Source organism: Trifolium pratense, linkage group LG6 (genome assembly GCF_020283565.1).
Source record: "Trifolium pratense cultivar HEN17-A07 linkage group LG6, ARS_RC_1.1, whole genome shotgun sequence".
Classification (NCBI taxonomy): domain Eukaryota; kingdom Viridiplantae; phylum Streptophyta; class Magnoliopsida; order Fabales; family Fabaceae; genus Trifolium; species Trifolium pratense.
In genome coordinates, this window is record NC_060064.1 from 8341160 (window position 1) to 8357282 (window position 16123).

At 34.4% G+C, this 16123-nt stretch overlaps 2 protein-coding genes across 3 annotated transcripts; both read right to left on the minus strand.

Annotated features, from left to right (window-relative positions):
• Positions 1-565: 565 nt before the first annotated feature.
• On the minus strand, positions 566-5284 carry LOC123892681 (nuclear transcription factor Y subunit B-10-like). The gene is made up of 7 exons (XM_045942530.1): positions 5094-5284; positions 4741-4967; positions 4525-4654; positions 4289-4294; positions 4100-4171; positions 3879-3929; positions 566-979 (listed from the first exon to the last, which is right to left on the minus strand). The coding sequence occupies exons 2-7, from the start codon at positions 4953-4955 to the stop codon at positions 941-943; spliced, it is 513 nt and encodes a 170-aa protein (XP_045798486.1). The 5' UTR covers positions 4956-4967; positions 5094-5284; the 3' UTR covers positions 566-940.
• Positions 5285-9285: 4001 nt separating this feature from the next.
• On the minus strand, positions 9286-14318 carry LOC123888943 (probable LRR receptor-like serine/threonine-protein kinase At1g67720). 2 transcript variants are annotated; one of them, XM_045938112.1, is made up of 15 exons: positions 14053-14318; positions 12991-13522; positions 12408-12910; positions 12095-12227; positions 11908-11979; positions 11751-11819; positions 11606-11677; positions 11447-11515; positions 11114-11268; positions 10791-11029; positions 10559-10685; positions 10423-10491; positions 10122-10308; positions 9841-9976; positions 9286-9757 (listed from the first exon to the last, which is right to left on the minus strand). In XM_045938112.1, the coding sequence occupies exons 1-15, from the start codon at positions 14135-14137 to the stop codon at positions 9422-9424; spliced, it is 2784 nt and encodes a 927-aa protein (XP_045794068.1). In that variant the 5' UTR covers positions 14138-14318; the 3' UTR covers positions 9286-9421. The 2 variants fall into 2 exon arrangements, with proteins under 2 accessions (XP_045794068.1, XP_045794066.1); XM_045938110.1 differs by having other exon boundaries at positions 10791-11268; positions 14053-14269.
• Positions 14319-16123: the final 1805 nt, after the last annotated feature.

Genomic DNA, 16123 nt, shown 5'->3' on the forward strand with positions numbered 1-16123 from the left:
TCCGAACTATGTTAGTCCTTGGAAGCATTGTTACTTTATCCTTGATTTGGTGAAGGAGTACAATAACACGAAGGCCTTGAGAGGTTATGAACAAATACGCGACACAGAAGTCAGAGGAATTCAATGGCAGCTTCCTCCACCTGGGTGTGTACGGCTGAATACCGATGGAACTGCAAAGGTGGAAGATGGTGTTGTTGGGTGTGGGGGGATGGATATTCAGAAATGAGAATGGAGTTTGGATGGCAGGACTCTCCAAATTTGGTAGTCCTACAACAACATATATGGCAGAGATTGGAAGTACAAGTGGACTCTGAAGAAAATTAGGAGTCTATTGAAGCTTAACTAGGAGGTTTGCCTTAATCAGACGAATCAGGATATTCTTGCAAACACGAGATGTAAACCAATATGAATCTTTATAATGACCCTCCTTTGAAGGTGAGAGAGGCACTTTATAATCAACGAAATCTAGCTGATTCAAAATCTCTTTTTTCTTGGTCAAGAAAAACTCATTTAAAATGCTTAATAAAAATACCACATGCCGTTTCAAAATAAAATACCACATCACTTCCAAATGTCTAACAAATGTATTTTAAATACTCAAACCATCTTCATCCATGATTGTACACCCAAATAAGCTTTAAAAAGGAAAACAATTATGCTTACAATCAGTTACCTAAATTCTACAGCCTTTGCCAAGCCGCCAGAAGGAATCAGACTAACATGGCTCCAACACTTACAAATGTAACTTTGAAATAATAATTTCACTCCAGACATAATATACAAACCTTAATTTAAAAAAATCAGGACACAAGAACTAATGTGTCTTATGTCGGTATTAATATAACATAAAATACATTCAATTATGCCGAGAACATTCAGTAAAGCTCTACCAGCACTGTAAACACAACAACCGCCGTAAGCAGGTCAATTGGCTTATTACCTATTCTGGGCCTTGCATAGGAACCATCATATGTTGACCCTGAGATTGAAGAATAAAAAAACATCAGTACAAAAAAATCATATCCATATTATATTGCCTGTGTCAACAAAATCCTTAAACTGATAAAATTATAAACTGAAGAGGAAAAACATCCATATCATGAATGTTCAATATTATGTACGCTCGTTAAGCCACACAGCTCTCTCATGGTGGATGGGCCAAGAGGAGAGGCTAGTCTAAACCCGATGCATCAAACTGCGGTTCAAAGCCCCCAACAGAAAAGACATACATCTAGTGTCTGATAGCTCCTCAAACATGGTTGGCCTCTAACATAAAGACATGTTTTAACAGATAAAGGCTCTCCCGTAAAATATGGCATCTTTTGGGATGGGTGTGCTCACAAGAGTTCAAGTCGTAAATTTTTACTTCCACGCAAAAAGTCGGCCAATGAAAAAGGGACAACCTACAAGGAAGTAACCTAGGAAAAGGATAGACTTAGAAGTGTCGAAGTGAAATTCAGTATCTAATAAGCTGGTTTTTTGACATGGGGTGCTAGTATATATAATTTTAGATTTCATGTCGCAAGTGACACAGTGGCACCAACTTTTGAAGCGGTATGCAATGTCATGATCCACATGTATCAAGACAGTGAGGTGGTACATGAGCTATCAGACTATCCACCAAATAAGCTAGTTTTTTGGGATAGGCTCTACTTATGAGCTTGATCAAACCAATCTGTCTCATGTGGGGAAAAGCAATCCCGAAAAGTTTAATCTGAATTAACATCACCAATTCCACCTTTAACGGTTGAGTAACAATTATTTTAAAAAACACAGTTAATTTCAAAACCATTGTTCCAGCACTGAAAATATAGTTCTAATAGTGGTTTCTAGACTTCAATTGTATAGCAGGAATGGCTATAATAGAAAGTATTACAAATTAATTCAAAATCTTTCATATATCAGTATTTATAAATTATCAAATTATAAATTGGTCCTTTTAGAGATTAGGATATGACTCTGAGCATCGTGTTCATAGAAGCACAAACAGAGGCCTATCACAGCGGCACAGTGCACTGAAGGGATTTGAGGAACTTGGGTCGAGCTATGGTTGAGGAGCGCTGCCTCCAAATGTTGGAGCAGATTTGGGGTCCAGTGTGTTGGATTTGTAGCTTTTTGCTGGTCTGTGCTCCAGCGAGGATGGGAAATAGTAGCATGATTAACAATGGTTAAGTATGTTGATAACAGTTGTTGGATACTGGGTTTATGAGTAGTTTGTTGGGGTCATAGATTGTCTTTGAGATGATTTTCATGGTTGTTTTTCAGGTTTCATATATAAACCATAGATTGCAGGGACTTGACTAATTTCTATATGTATTTTAATTTTGAGGTTCTAATTGACTCCAATATATATATTTTTTTAGGTCTTCCAAGTCCCAGTCATAGCAATGGGCAGAAATGAAGCACCATTTTCAGGTGGCGGTGGCCATGCTCTAGTGCATAGATAAGAGCATTGCTGCTCTAGTGTTTTGGTAGATTTGAAACTGAAAAGAAGCACAGGATGATAAATACCAATAAATAATTTTCAAAAAATATCCTGACTTTACCTATTCAATCAATTATAAGTTATAATCATATGTCCTTTGTGATCCAAAAAATAGGTCAAGTTAAATTAGCCCGCCAAAACTTAGTGAATAGTTTGGTAACAATACAATTGGGGAGCTAAGATCCGGCTATCCAAATCAAAATTCCAACAGCCAAGCTTAGAGAGCAGTCCATAGGAAAAAGACCTGACTTTTGTTGTGCCCAACCATGACTAAAGAGATCCCTTGTTGGATTAAATATATAGTTTGGAAAAAATTAGTTGGGTTATAGTTTATAAAAATAGCTTATAAATTATAATATTAATATACTCATAAGCTGTTCCCATCTTATTCTAATAAACTCACCTATACAGTTTATGGAACGGTTTATGCAAAGCCTATTCCCCATCCGTTCCCATCAAACTTTATTTTTACAGTGAAAAAAACAAATGTTCCAACATACGTATTCAAACACAAATAACTTACTGAATTGAAATAGTTATTACATAAGTTCACATATGATAACAATATCCCCAAAATTCACACACCCAGACTGACTAGCCAATTTTTTCATTGGGGTCTGTACCATTAGGAAAATCTCCAGCGAACAATTATTAGATCTACAAAACCCCATTTAATCCTAATGCATTTTGTAAAATTGTTTACTTTAGAAAGCCCAGGGACTTTATAGCAGCATTAACATTTTTTATTGTTAATAGAATTAATGTGGGAAGAAGAATCTAAAACAACTCTCAGAACCCAAGAAGATACAAAAAACTGTCCTTCAAGGATGGACTACATACTAAATAATCACAAAACCAAAAAGAAACTTAAGAAAATGAGAGAGAGTACAGAGTAGAGAAAGAAAGAGTCCCTTTCAACCTAAATAATACACTGTAGCCCACACAACTTTCTTAGATGGGTGCATTGATGTGTGCTACCAACCAAAAGGAACCAACTCATTGATGGGTTATCAGGACCTTCAATTGTAACATGGACCCTTTTCTATGGGCAGATTAAATTATCGAACCAAAATAGTATGAAAGCAAACAATGCATGAAACATTGTAATAAAAGCTAACTAAAAAAGTCTTTACAGAAAATGGGATTTAAACATATCAAAGATCTGTAAAACGGAAGTATCAGTGAGTATAAGTCACATTTTAGTTCTGTCATGATTAATATTTTTATGCATTGGGGTGTAAGTAGGGGGCAATATTGATGTAAAGTCGAGAAAAATATATCATTATATTTTTATATTGACGTTCCAATTAATAATTTCAGCAATAGCATTGGCATTTTCATTTATTAACATTTAGCACAACAGCCCAGCATTTTACAAAGAGAATAGAGTTACCTGAGCATTTGCATAAGAAACTCCTTGTGAGAAAGAACCTTGATGAGCAAGCTGCAATTTCAACAAAATATGTCAAAAACGGATACATTTATTATTTTTCCCCTCAGTAAGTGTGTGTTCACCAGCAATAAAATCGTGCATAATACATGTGTATGTGTGCGTGTGTGTGTGTGTGTGTGTGTGTGTGTGTGTGTGTGTGTGTGTGTGTGTGTGTTTACTACCTGAGGGTTGGAACCTTGTTGAACATCTTTCTTAGCAGATGTGTCACCCTTAGCAGAGCCCTTAGTATCACCCTGGAACACCACAAATTAAAAAGACATAACATAGATGTAAGAACATAAAAACTCACAAAAACCTAGTCGATAAGAACAATCGTAAATCGACGTAGATAAGTAAGGATTTGAAATTACCTCCATCTGCAACATTTCCAATTGACCCATGATTTCAAAACAATGAAGAAAAAAAATTACCATCAGTGAAAAGCACAACAGAAATAATAAATCTAAAAGCATAAAAATCATTCCGTATACGGTGTCAGAGGATTCAATTCTCATTTATTTTTACTGGGACCAGAAAAGTATGTAAAGTAAAAGCAAAAAAAAAAATTGAAAATTTAGAAAAACAGTAAATTGAAATTAACAATAACCTCTCTGTATCTTGTAAGGTAAATCTTAAGAGGATCAATATAATCCTCAAACCCTAGAGTAGCCATAGCCCAAAGCAAATCATCGCCGTTAATCGTCTTCCTCTTCTCTCTCTGACACTTATCAGAGGCCCTACACAATTCAACAAATTCACAATCAAATCACTGTATAACCAAAAAAAATAAAATAAAAAATCAAACAAAATTAACAAAACCTACTCGCTAGTAATGAAGCTTATGAACTCAGAAACACATTCCTGAACAGTTTCTTTAGCATCTTTAGCAATTTTGCCATTAGCAGGAAGAGCTTTTTTCATGATACGACTGATGTTAGCAATTGGAAGAAACCTATCTTGTTCACGGATGTTAGAACGAGGACTGTGTTCGCCGCTTTCGTGGCTACCACCGCCAGGACTCGCCGGAGCTTCGGACATATCGGCGGAACCCTAATATGAGAAAGGAAAAACATGTTGAAATTGAAGAATTGAAGAGAAAGAGGTGAAAGTGAAACCCTAATTTGAGATTTGAGAGAGAAAAGAGGTTAAGTTAGTTTTGGAGGGATAATATGATACCTGAATAAATTTGTATTTGGCGCGTGTTGGTGTGTGATTAAGATGAGATCGGGAAGAATGGAGTGGGAATCGGACGCTGGAAAAGAGAGGAAGGAGGAGACGATTGAGATGAGAGAAGGAGACCTATCACCACCGTTCGTTCTCTTTTATTACAAACAAAACAAAACACCACAAGCACAACACACTCTTGTTTGCTTTTTTTGACCCCGTGTGTTTTTTTCTTTTTCCTAACCTTTTTAATTTTGTTTTGTTTTTATTTGTTTTGATTTTTATTTTTTTGAGTGATGAAAATTCTAGATACCGTTCATCTTACCTATAAAAAGTTAAAATATATAATAACTAATTATTTAACCTAAAAAATTTGTCAAAAAAATTATTTAACCTAAAAAAATATTCTCTAGTAAAAAAAAACAAAAAAAAATTCAACTAAATAAATATCCAACAAGATACAAATAGTATTATTGAATTTTTTTTTGTCAAGTAGTCTAGTGGCACATTTAAATATGGAGAAATGTGAAATTCAAGGTTCGAACTCCGACCACTCCAATAATGTCTCTTATAGCTACCATTTGAGCTACACTTATGGGACAATAATATTGAAATCTTTAATTAATAATTATTTGATATATGAAATTTGATTATTGGTTGGTGTATATAAAAATGTATATTTTAAGAAAGATAAATTGAATTTTAGTAACATTCAAAAATTAATTGTTGTAATTGCATAATTTAACAAAAATAAAGAGAGCTGATTTGTTGACATCAAAAAAATTAAATATGATGTTTTTCTATTATTTTTTTTTTTATAAGCATGTTTTTCTATTGTTGATTGTTTTGAACCGACGTGAATTCAATGGGTTGATTAGTCATCGCTTTAAAGCTCATCATCCTAATGTCTAATTCCACAAAAATCTCTCCATCTACATTAGATCACTTGCAACTGATAACGCCTCAGCGGTCAATGAACCGTTTACAACCAACATATCAAATTATTGACAATGCATTGTTCGTAATGGGTGTGGTTATGGTGCATAAGCCTAAACTTATGCACCATGCATAAACTTGCTTCCTACACCCACCATATTTGCTTCCTACATCAAAAGTCAACCAAAGGTCAGCCTAAGCCCAAAATTAGGCAATCCATTACTCGCGCGCCCCCCATATACTATCCCATTACTTGCGCGCCCCCCTTTTGCTTAGCGCACCCCCAAGTTTTTTTTTCCTTTTTCTCCTAGATTTCTTGTGAGCCCCCCAATTTTTTTTTTCCTCCCCTAGATTTCTAGCGCGCCCCCAATTTTTTTCCCTCCTCCAAACTTCTAGCGCACCCCTCCCCCAAATTTTTAGCGCGCCCCCCGTTTCCAATTAAATAATAATTTTTGTTCCTTTGAAGTATATATTATAAAAATCCATTTTTAATTAATTTTCGTCATACACCCCCTCGAAGCCCAACATAATAACGAATGGTTCATGTATATATAAAGCATACTTGTCAAACATACAATTTAATTTTAAGTTTTATCAATCATAATCACAATATAAATAAAATTTCATACATTAATTACATATATATATATATATATATATCGATTTTTCTTTACAATAAAAAAATGATCGAATCCAATATCTCATGCATACTATCCAAATTTTTTTCAACTAAACTAACCCTAATTGCTTTATATGATTTTTTGTTTTATGTAGCATGGTTTTGTAAAATGGTTATGTGATGTTTTACTTAATAACAATGGTTTCAGTGTATAACATCTTGGCATTAATGCCCATATGAAACCATTTAACTAAAATAATGGTTTCAGTGTATAACGCTATGAAACCATTTAACTAGACTAATGATTTTAGTGTATAACATCTTGAAACCAAATAACAAGACTAATGGTTTCAGTGTATAACGCTATGAAACCATTTAACTAGAATAATGGTTTCAGTGTATAACAGTATGAAACCATTTAACTAGACAAATGGTTTCAGTGTATAACATCTTGAAACCAATTAAAAGGACTAATGGTTTCAATGTATAACATCTTGACACTAATGCTCATATAAAACCATTTAACTATAATAATGGTTTCAGTGTATAACGGTATCAAACCATTTAACTAGACAAATGGTTTCAGTGTATAACATCTTGAAACCAATTAACAAGACTAATGGTTTCAGTGTATAACATGTTGACACTAATGCTCATATAAAACCATTTAACTATAATAATGGTTTCGGTGTATAACGCCATGAAACCATTTAACTAGACTAATGGTTTCAGTGTATAACGGTATGAAACCATTTTTGCTGTGGAATGGTTTCAAAGAGTTGTTCTCCAAAAACATATTTAACCCTTAATAAAAATTGTGAAATAAATTTAAATTTTTAAGACGATATAAAACCGAAGAGAGTGAGGTATCCTCAACCGTTCCAAATAATTCAAAATACCCTAAATAAAATTTTGGGAAATTTTTATTAATATCTTATATTTATAAAAGCATATTTACCTCATTTAATTAACTAAAAATAGTTCCAGGTCTCAGAAAAATACCAAATCGGTCCCAAAATTCTCAGAAAATTATTTACTATTTTTATGTAAAAATAATAAAAACATTTGGGGTCTCCTTGGCACCGCACGCGCCCCCACGCGCCGCCAGTGAGAGTGGGCGTGGACGTGCGTCACTATTAATCATCTTCCTCACCCATTTTCTGCAGAAACGGGTCACGTCGACCCGGTTCGTCGACCCGGTTCGTTCTCCCTCAATAATCAACGAAACTCGACGTTCTTTATACCGTTTTGATCGTCGTTCGATTTTATGAATGTTTCCGGTATTAGTTTTCGAAATCGGCGATCGAATCGCATGTAAAATGTGGCCGAAATTGAGCAAGCAAAAATAGAAAGTTCTTCAATTATGATTATTACATGTGTAAAATTATCTGATGGCTGTGAATGACTTATGCACCATACATAAGAAAAGGCTTATGCATATTAACTTTTGCCGTTCGTAATGACCCCTTTCACCGGTGAACAACTTCTCTCTGGGATCTATATAAATGTCTTTCCACAATTGACTATGTAATTTTTATCTTAAAAACTTTTAGCATTAACGAATGTTAGAGTGCTTCAATTGTCACCTTTGTCCATTTTTTGTTATGTTTAGGGTCCGAGGGAATATAATATTTTATGCATATCTTAGTTACAAATAAAAGAGCCTGCCATTAGAAAAATTATGGAAGAAAAAAAAAGTTTGTGGTATTTCTGGGCTGAATGTCATTTAAGATTCTAACAAGGTGTGTTATTCGACCACGTGTTGGCTGTTTGTGACTCAGCACTTGTGACATTTTCACACAACGTTGTTTGCTTGCTCCTCTCTTATTCAGAAAATTTGTTGCATTGCATATACGGTATACCCCTTCGCCCTTCATTATACTTATAGGTACTTTCAAATTGCTACACACTCTTACATAAAAAAAACAAAAGAAAAAAAAAACTAGAGGTAGTCTTATATTCCATTTTAAATAAAAATACCCTTCATTAAAGAATATAGCAATTTAAAATTTATACTCCCTCTATTTTTTTAAGAAAAATAATATTTATACAACTATTCGAGACAATTTTTTAGACAATTCTCCCTTATATTTCCTTTCGTTGTCGCCACCGGTCCGTTTCTTTAAATGAGTTGGTCTTCCCGATCCATGGATACTATCCGTTGTCCTTCCTTACTGATCATAGAATTTGATTGTTATAGCATTTTGAAAGTCTAGTCTAACACTCTGTTTTTGACCAATAGTCTAACACATTGATATCTAATCTAAAAGTTTGTCATTTTGCGTATTCCTTAATTATGTTGAAGAATTTTGGTAAACAAAAAATGTTGAAGATGAAGTAGTCTTACCGTTAATATGGTAAAATGAGATGTATAATAAGTAAACTAAAATATCATCTTCAACTTTAAATGTAATTTCTATTTTCAACATTCATTTAATAGTTGTTCATTATTAAATTTAAAAATAATACTTATAAAACTATTTAATCAATATCATGTAAAAGTGTTCATAATCATAACCCAAATGCAACAAAAAAGAAATTGAGGTCATACTTTTATTTGTTTGCATAGCATCATGGATAAAAATTACCCCTATGCTCAGCAAACAAATAAAAACTGCAACATAACAATTCAATGTATAGTTAGTTGTATACAGCAACATTGATTTTGGAAATGCATAACACATTAAATATAATTAACATACACAATATGAACACACTAGAAAAATAGAAAATCAGAGAAAAAAATAATAGAAAAATATTCTGTTTTTTATCAGAAAAGAAAAATCTATCTTGCCGTAGGCTGTGCAACGGATTCATCAATTGAAAGGAAACTCTCAGCTCTACCAAGATCCATTGAACCTATATTCATGGAAGAATGAAAAGAATTTCGCGACGCCTCATCAGAATTGCCTTCTCTTAATGATTCAGCTTCTCTCTCAATAGATATTGCATCTTGGATCTCCTTTAAAACTTCTGAAATCGATGGCCGCATATCACCATGTGGTTGAACACACATCAATGCTTTCTCTGCTATTTTCCACATTGATTGTAGGTCATACTTGTTACCTAGCAAGGGATCAATAATGCCTTGTATATCTCCACACTCAATGTGTAATTTGGCCTATGAAACAATTGATGCAGAAAAATACACTTTTTAGTACTCCGAATTGCAAAATTTAAGTTTGTAGAAAAATTAAAACTCACCCATTGGACTATGTTTCGACAATGAAGACCAAAACTTTCATTCGATATTGCTTCTTGACCAGATATGAGTTCTAGAAGAATTACGCCAAAGCTATAAACATCACTCTTGTCAGTTAGCTGTTGGGAAATATAGTACCTATATTGAGAAAGAAAGAAATAAAAAATTAAGACAATATTTAAGGTTACTTAGACCATAAGTTATTAAAAAATGAGCAAGAAATAATAAACTTTGTTTGCTAAAACACAAATGTTCATGGAAAATAGACAAAAGGCCTCCTTACTCAGGATCCAGGTATCCTACTGTCCCGCGAACTATGCTTGAAACATGGGAGACTCCATCAACAGCAAGTTTGGAAAGACCGAAATCTGAAACCTTGGCTTTCATCTGCCTGTCAAGAAGAATATTGCTGCTTTTCAAGTCTCTATGGATAACTACAGGATTACAACCTGTATGAAGGTATTCAATTCCTAGACAAGCATGAGAGTGATGTAGTTAATAACATGTAGTTTATCATATGGGAAGGGATATTTGATTCTATCATCTTAAATAACACATAGCGTTAAAATTTATAAAATGTAGACCTTTGGCAGCATCCTCTGCGATCTCAAGGCGTTTAATCCAATTGATACTCCGTCCGTTCTCTAAAGAGCCTGCAAGAAGTTCGACAAATATCAGGACACTGACTTCTGTTCTTAGATTTAAATCGTGTAGGCTTACCATAAAGATGTTCCTTGAGAGTGCCATTATGCATGAACTCGTACACAAGTATACTATTCTCTTCTTCTCGGCAATATCCAAGAAGTTGTACCAAGTTTCTGTGATGTATTCTTGATAGAAGAGTCACCTGGTTCAAAGAAAGATATAATATAACTCATCAATTCATTTAACCAAAGTAATAAGGATAGTGCAATGTTGAAATATTTAGAAAGGTTTATTTAAGGCAAGTTACCTCATTTGAGAACTCGCGCTTGCCTTGATAGGAATTATTCCTTAGAACTTTAACTGCTATCTCTTTTCCTTCTTTCAGTTTCCCATAGTATACAATTCCAAAACCACCAGAACCAATTCTTTTCTCAAAGTTGTTTGTAGCACTTTCAATTTCAGCTAAACTGAAGCAGTGAGCAGCTTCTGCAGGATCATCACTCTTCCAAGAAGCTAGCCTTTGAGTAGGGACAGAAACTATGTGGTCTATAAAGAGTGCAAACAAGTAAATCATGTTTGATCGTCTCAAATATCTGACAACGGAATACATAATTGTGCTTAGAATCCTACCTTTCTCATAATATCTTCTCTTGCCTTTATGAATAACCAAGCAAGATATAACAGTAGCCAAAAGTAGAACAGAAGCACCAACTGCTGAACCAATAATAATATACATATGGCTCTTTATTTTGCTTCCTCTATGGAGGTTAATGTTTCCAGAGTAGCTGATGACGGGGAAAACAATTAGTGGTTGTCGTGTAAATATGATTTAGAGGAAATTCAAAAATTTGGAACAGAAGATAATGCTCTAAAAAAACTTAAATTAATTTGAACCACTTTCTCATGTGTAATGCTGCACAATTTCATCTTATGCTTAAGTTAGAAAGTAAAAACTGTACTCACTTAAAAACCAAATCCTTGCTTAGAAGATTTGATGGCACTGTTCCAGATAACATATTATTTTGAACATATCTGCAAACATCATAGGCATTAACGGTATTAGAACAAAATAAAACAAATGAATGAAGCAACACAAGTAATACTACGTTCAAGATAGCTTACAGTTCCCTCAAACTTGGAAGATTCGCCAAAGAATCTGGGAGCACGCCCGTGAACTGATTATTTTCGAGATGACTGTAAGAGGAAAAGGTTGTAATTAACTGAATACTACATAGCATGATGAAGAAAAGAAGTTATCAGGAATTACATGATCTTTAAATCTGTGCACCCGGTAAAATCTGGTATTGGGCCAGTCAACATATTTCCATCAAGCCATCTGTATCCATGAATAAAATTTCACCCGTCACAATATAAGCTGGACATATTAAACAAGAGACGAGAATAGAAAGCATGATGAAACTTACAGTTCAACCAGACCAACCAATTTGGTAATATCTGAAGGAATATTCCCAGTCAAGTTTTTACCGGATAACGAGCTACCACCACAAGAGACACAAGGCAACAATTATAACTCACTTGCACTTATCCGTTATCAATAGAAAGGAATCCACATATAGGCATAGTTAAAACCTAAAAAAGATTAACCATTACATTGAAATTATACTTGGTTGTGGATCTGAGCTACAGCGGACCCATGACCATGGAACAGGAAGACATGGATCGCCTCCTTCTTGTGTCCAGTTTGCTGAAGAGTAGCGAGAAAGCACTCCAGAAATAGCTGCAACTGCAAAATATGCAACCCGTCTACAACTTAAAATTTTCTAATGCCTCAAACAACGTCTACCTCGTAACATTTTGCATTTCAACCAACATATTGCTTTAATGGATTTTCTATTCTACACAGTTTCAAATAAGCCAAACAACAATCAGATTAAGCTTCTCATTGAGTGATTGAGGGACTTACCATCTGGTGAACCTTCATTTTTCTCAAGATACTTATTTATCTCCATAGCATTTACGAGAGGTCCCTTGGATGAATCAGATGTCTTGCCAAATTTAAAGGAAAGCACAAAGGGTAGGGTTAAATTGGTATATCCTGGTTCATAAAGCCGATACTTCCCTAGAGCATTTTCTTCGATATTTACAATAGCCTTGCTAAGTTCAGCCTGGCCTGGAAGCACAAGCCTGAATTTTCTAGACTCGTTTGGACGCAAATCTTCGATCTCTGCAAAATAAGTGACTGCCCAAGCATTGCCAGGAAAACCTTCCAAATTTAATCGGTAAGTTAGAGATCCAGCTGTACCAACTACGGCAGTCTGCATCACTTTCATTGGTGGCATTTCACTGTTAACAAAAATTGGCAAATTGGTAGAAATTTTCTCAGTTCCAGCAGCAACATCAACAAGATAATTTGCTTTCTTCACAGAATCAGACTCCCAAATTCTATCAAAAGGGTCATCAGGATACCTGAAACCGAAGATATGTAAGCCTCTTATAAGGAAAAAAAAAAGTCTCAAAACCACATGATATAGAATGGCTTAAGATACCTGATTGGAGCATCACTCTCCGCACCAAAATTGATCCTTGCAGAGACACTAAGGTAAAACTGTTGCTCATATTGTGTAAAATAAATTGAACCGTTGAATTGTCGAAGTTCAAGCGTAGATATAAATGGTTGCCCAGTTGTTGCATTTGATAAACATACACTAACAGTTGAACTTGAAGCCAAAAATATTAGCTCTCTCGTTTCTATACTATTCGCATCAGAAATAACAATTGTTGACCAGTGGGTAGCACCGACCGAGATGTCAAATTTCGGATAAAAATTGTTTGTGTCAAAGTTGCCATACAAGAAACTGGCCCTTAGTAGGTACCTTGTCCTACTGACAACATCGAGCGTGTAGCAATATTTCCTGGAATCCGCAGGAAAGTGCCGTAGTGTCGTGTATTGCTTTCGTGTCTCATTCGCAACCGATATAGTACTTGTTTCACCATAATTAACCTTATTATCAGGAGTCCATTCAAGACCAATTTCATCGGTGAAACTTTCTGTACCTCCGCAATCCAAACTTATAAAACCTGCTCAAAATCACATACTTACTCAGCAAAATGTCCTAAATGTATCTAAGGCCTGGTTTGGACAAACAACTTAATTGTAGCTTAAGCGCATATCAATGATATCATATAATAAAGACAAATTATTTTCATATAAGCTATAAGCTGTTTTATCAAGCTATCCTAAAGAACTTATGGAAATAAGTTGAACACAAAATTATCAACATGTCATAAGCCATTTCCATAAGCTCTTCCAAACAATCTCACAAGTGCTTATGTAAGTGGATAAACTCAAATAAGTCAGTCCAGACAACCCTAAATCAAAAACATCAAAGCTTAAACCTTAGTTTCTTAGTAACTTTTATGTATGCACTAAATGACAAAGTGACAATGATTATTGATTATAGTTGAGTTGCTTCTATGGAAAAAAAAATAAGATTTTTAAATTGAAGAGTAAGAAAAGTATAGATTTTTCATCTAAAACAACAGCTTAGGGCATTGAAGAGACATGAAAAGAAATAGTAATATATAAAACAGAGAAGAAAAGAGATAACCTTGCATGATCTGAGAAGAGGAGAAAGGAAGAAAAAGTGAGAGTGCGAGAGAGGAGTAGAAGAAGAAGGGTATGGGACTCTCCATTTTCCAGTGTGTGAAGATGGAACCATGAAAATGGTGGAAATCAACAGAGAAGATAGAAAGCCACTTTATATATATATATATCTCTCAGTGCCAACTCCAAAGGGACACCAAAAAAACCACCTTTACCAAATATTATAGTACTAGTATATTGCTGTAGTGCATATGCATATAGTATAGTACCCAATATCCATGTTCCTGTGTATCAACAAATATACTCTGTATTTAATTTGATTTTAATGAATAAGTATTTAATTTTACACTATATCTAATAAAAATATGGGTTAGGATACTCGTTAAACATACTAAAAAAGAAAATTTATGATAAAATTAACTTTTTTTTTTACGCAAACAAATTTAGTGCATTTCATTCATAATGATAAGTTCAATACAAGGTGGACAAAAATTATAAACTTGAGGACTAGCTAAAATACGAGTCGCCTGAGCTAATTCATGAGCTACTCGATTGGCTTGTCGCCTAACGAAACTGACCTTGCAGTTATCAAACTCAGCTAATATTCTAAGTCACAACTCAATTATGCTGCCAAATTCAGTCTTGTTTACTGGTTTTGCTAGAATGGCTTTTGCTACTTGCATACAATCTTTTTCAATGACAATTGGTGTACTTGTTCTATTTGTACTCTTCAACCAACGTAATACTTCTAGCAGGCCCATGGCTTCGGCTTCTGCAATATTTGGGCAGCCTGCAGATCGCTTCGCGTAAGCTTGTACAAATTGGCCTTGTTCATTACAAATGCATGCTCCAACATTGTAGATATTTTGCTCCATATAACACGCAGAGTCGATGTTACACTTAATCATCCCTCGAGATGGTTTTGTCCACTTATAATCCTCTGGTGCTATGTTTCTGCAGCTCGTATTTTTCTGTTGTTGTACCTTCAACCAATCTTGCAAATTCTCTTTTGCTCTTCTCCTAACCTCAAAGATTGTTGGACTTCTATCTTGCCAACATTTTTTATTTCTTCTCCACCAAATTGTCCAAAGCATCATAGCAATTTTTGACATGGTTACAAGTTCAATCTTTTCAATCATCTCAAACATCATCGATACAAATCCTCTCGCGTCTGTCATGAAATGATTTATCTGCTGTCATTCATCAGTTTCTAGCCACACTTCATAGGCTGTTTCACAACTGAAAAAGCAATGTCACTCATTCTCTGCATAGCTATCACAATGAGGATATTTATTATTACATGGTATTCCTTTTTGCACTAAACGACCCCGAACCGGAAGGCAACCACTCTATTTTTTCAGCAACTTCCACATTTCCTCTAAAGTCCTCCCATCCTATCGTGTAATTGGACCAGGTTGGATCGATTCTGAGTGAATCAGATGTCCGAATCAATGAACCTTCGATTGGTTTAGTTCGGTTCGATTTTTAGTGTTTTTCAAAAGTGAATCTGAGCCAAACTCGTCGGTTTGGTTCGGATACTTTGATCGGTTTTATATGGCATTTTTTCCGATCATTATTTCCGATGTATTTCCGTGCTATTTTTTTTCCCGATATACAACAAATACAAAATAACATCTCTTTTTCCATAAATTCATCAAATACATAAAACAACCATATTAAAATCAAATCCAAAATACAATTCTCATAAGTTCATCAAATACACAATACAACCATTAAGTTCATAATAGTTCATCAGACATAAAATGCATAATACAACCATAAGTTCTTCAAATATAACCATAATACAAACATAAAATGCATAATACAACCATAAGTTCTTCAAGTCCCAACTAAAATCACCAATGCTTCTAGACCATCATGCCATCATCCCATAAATGTTGACTTCACCACTTGTAAGGCGTATTCCGACAATTTCCAATAATTTAAACATACAATAAACAAACACACACGATTATTTTGATGATATCAACAAAGTAAACAATAAAAAGAAAAAGTTTAAATTTTTTTATATCTTCTTCATGTTGTTGCACTTCATCCATTTGTTGTCGTAAATC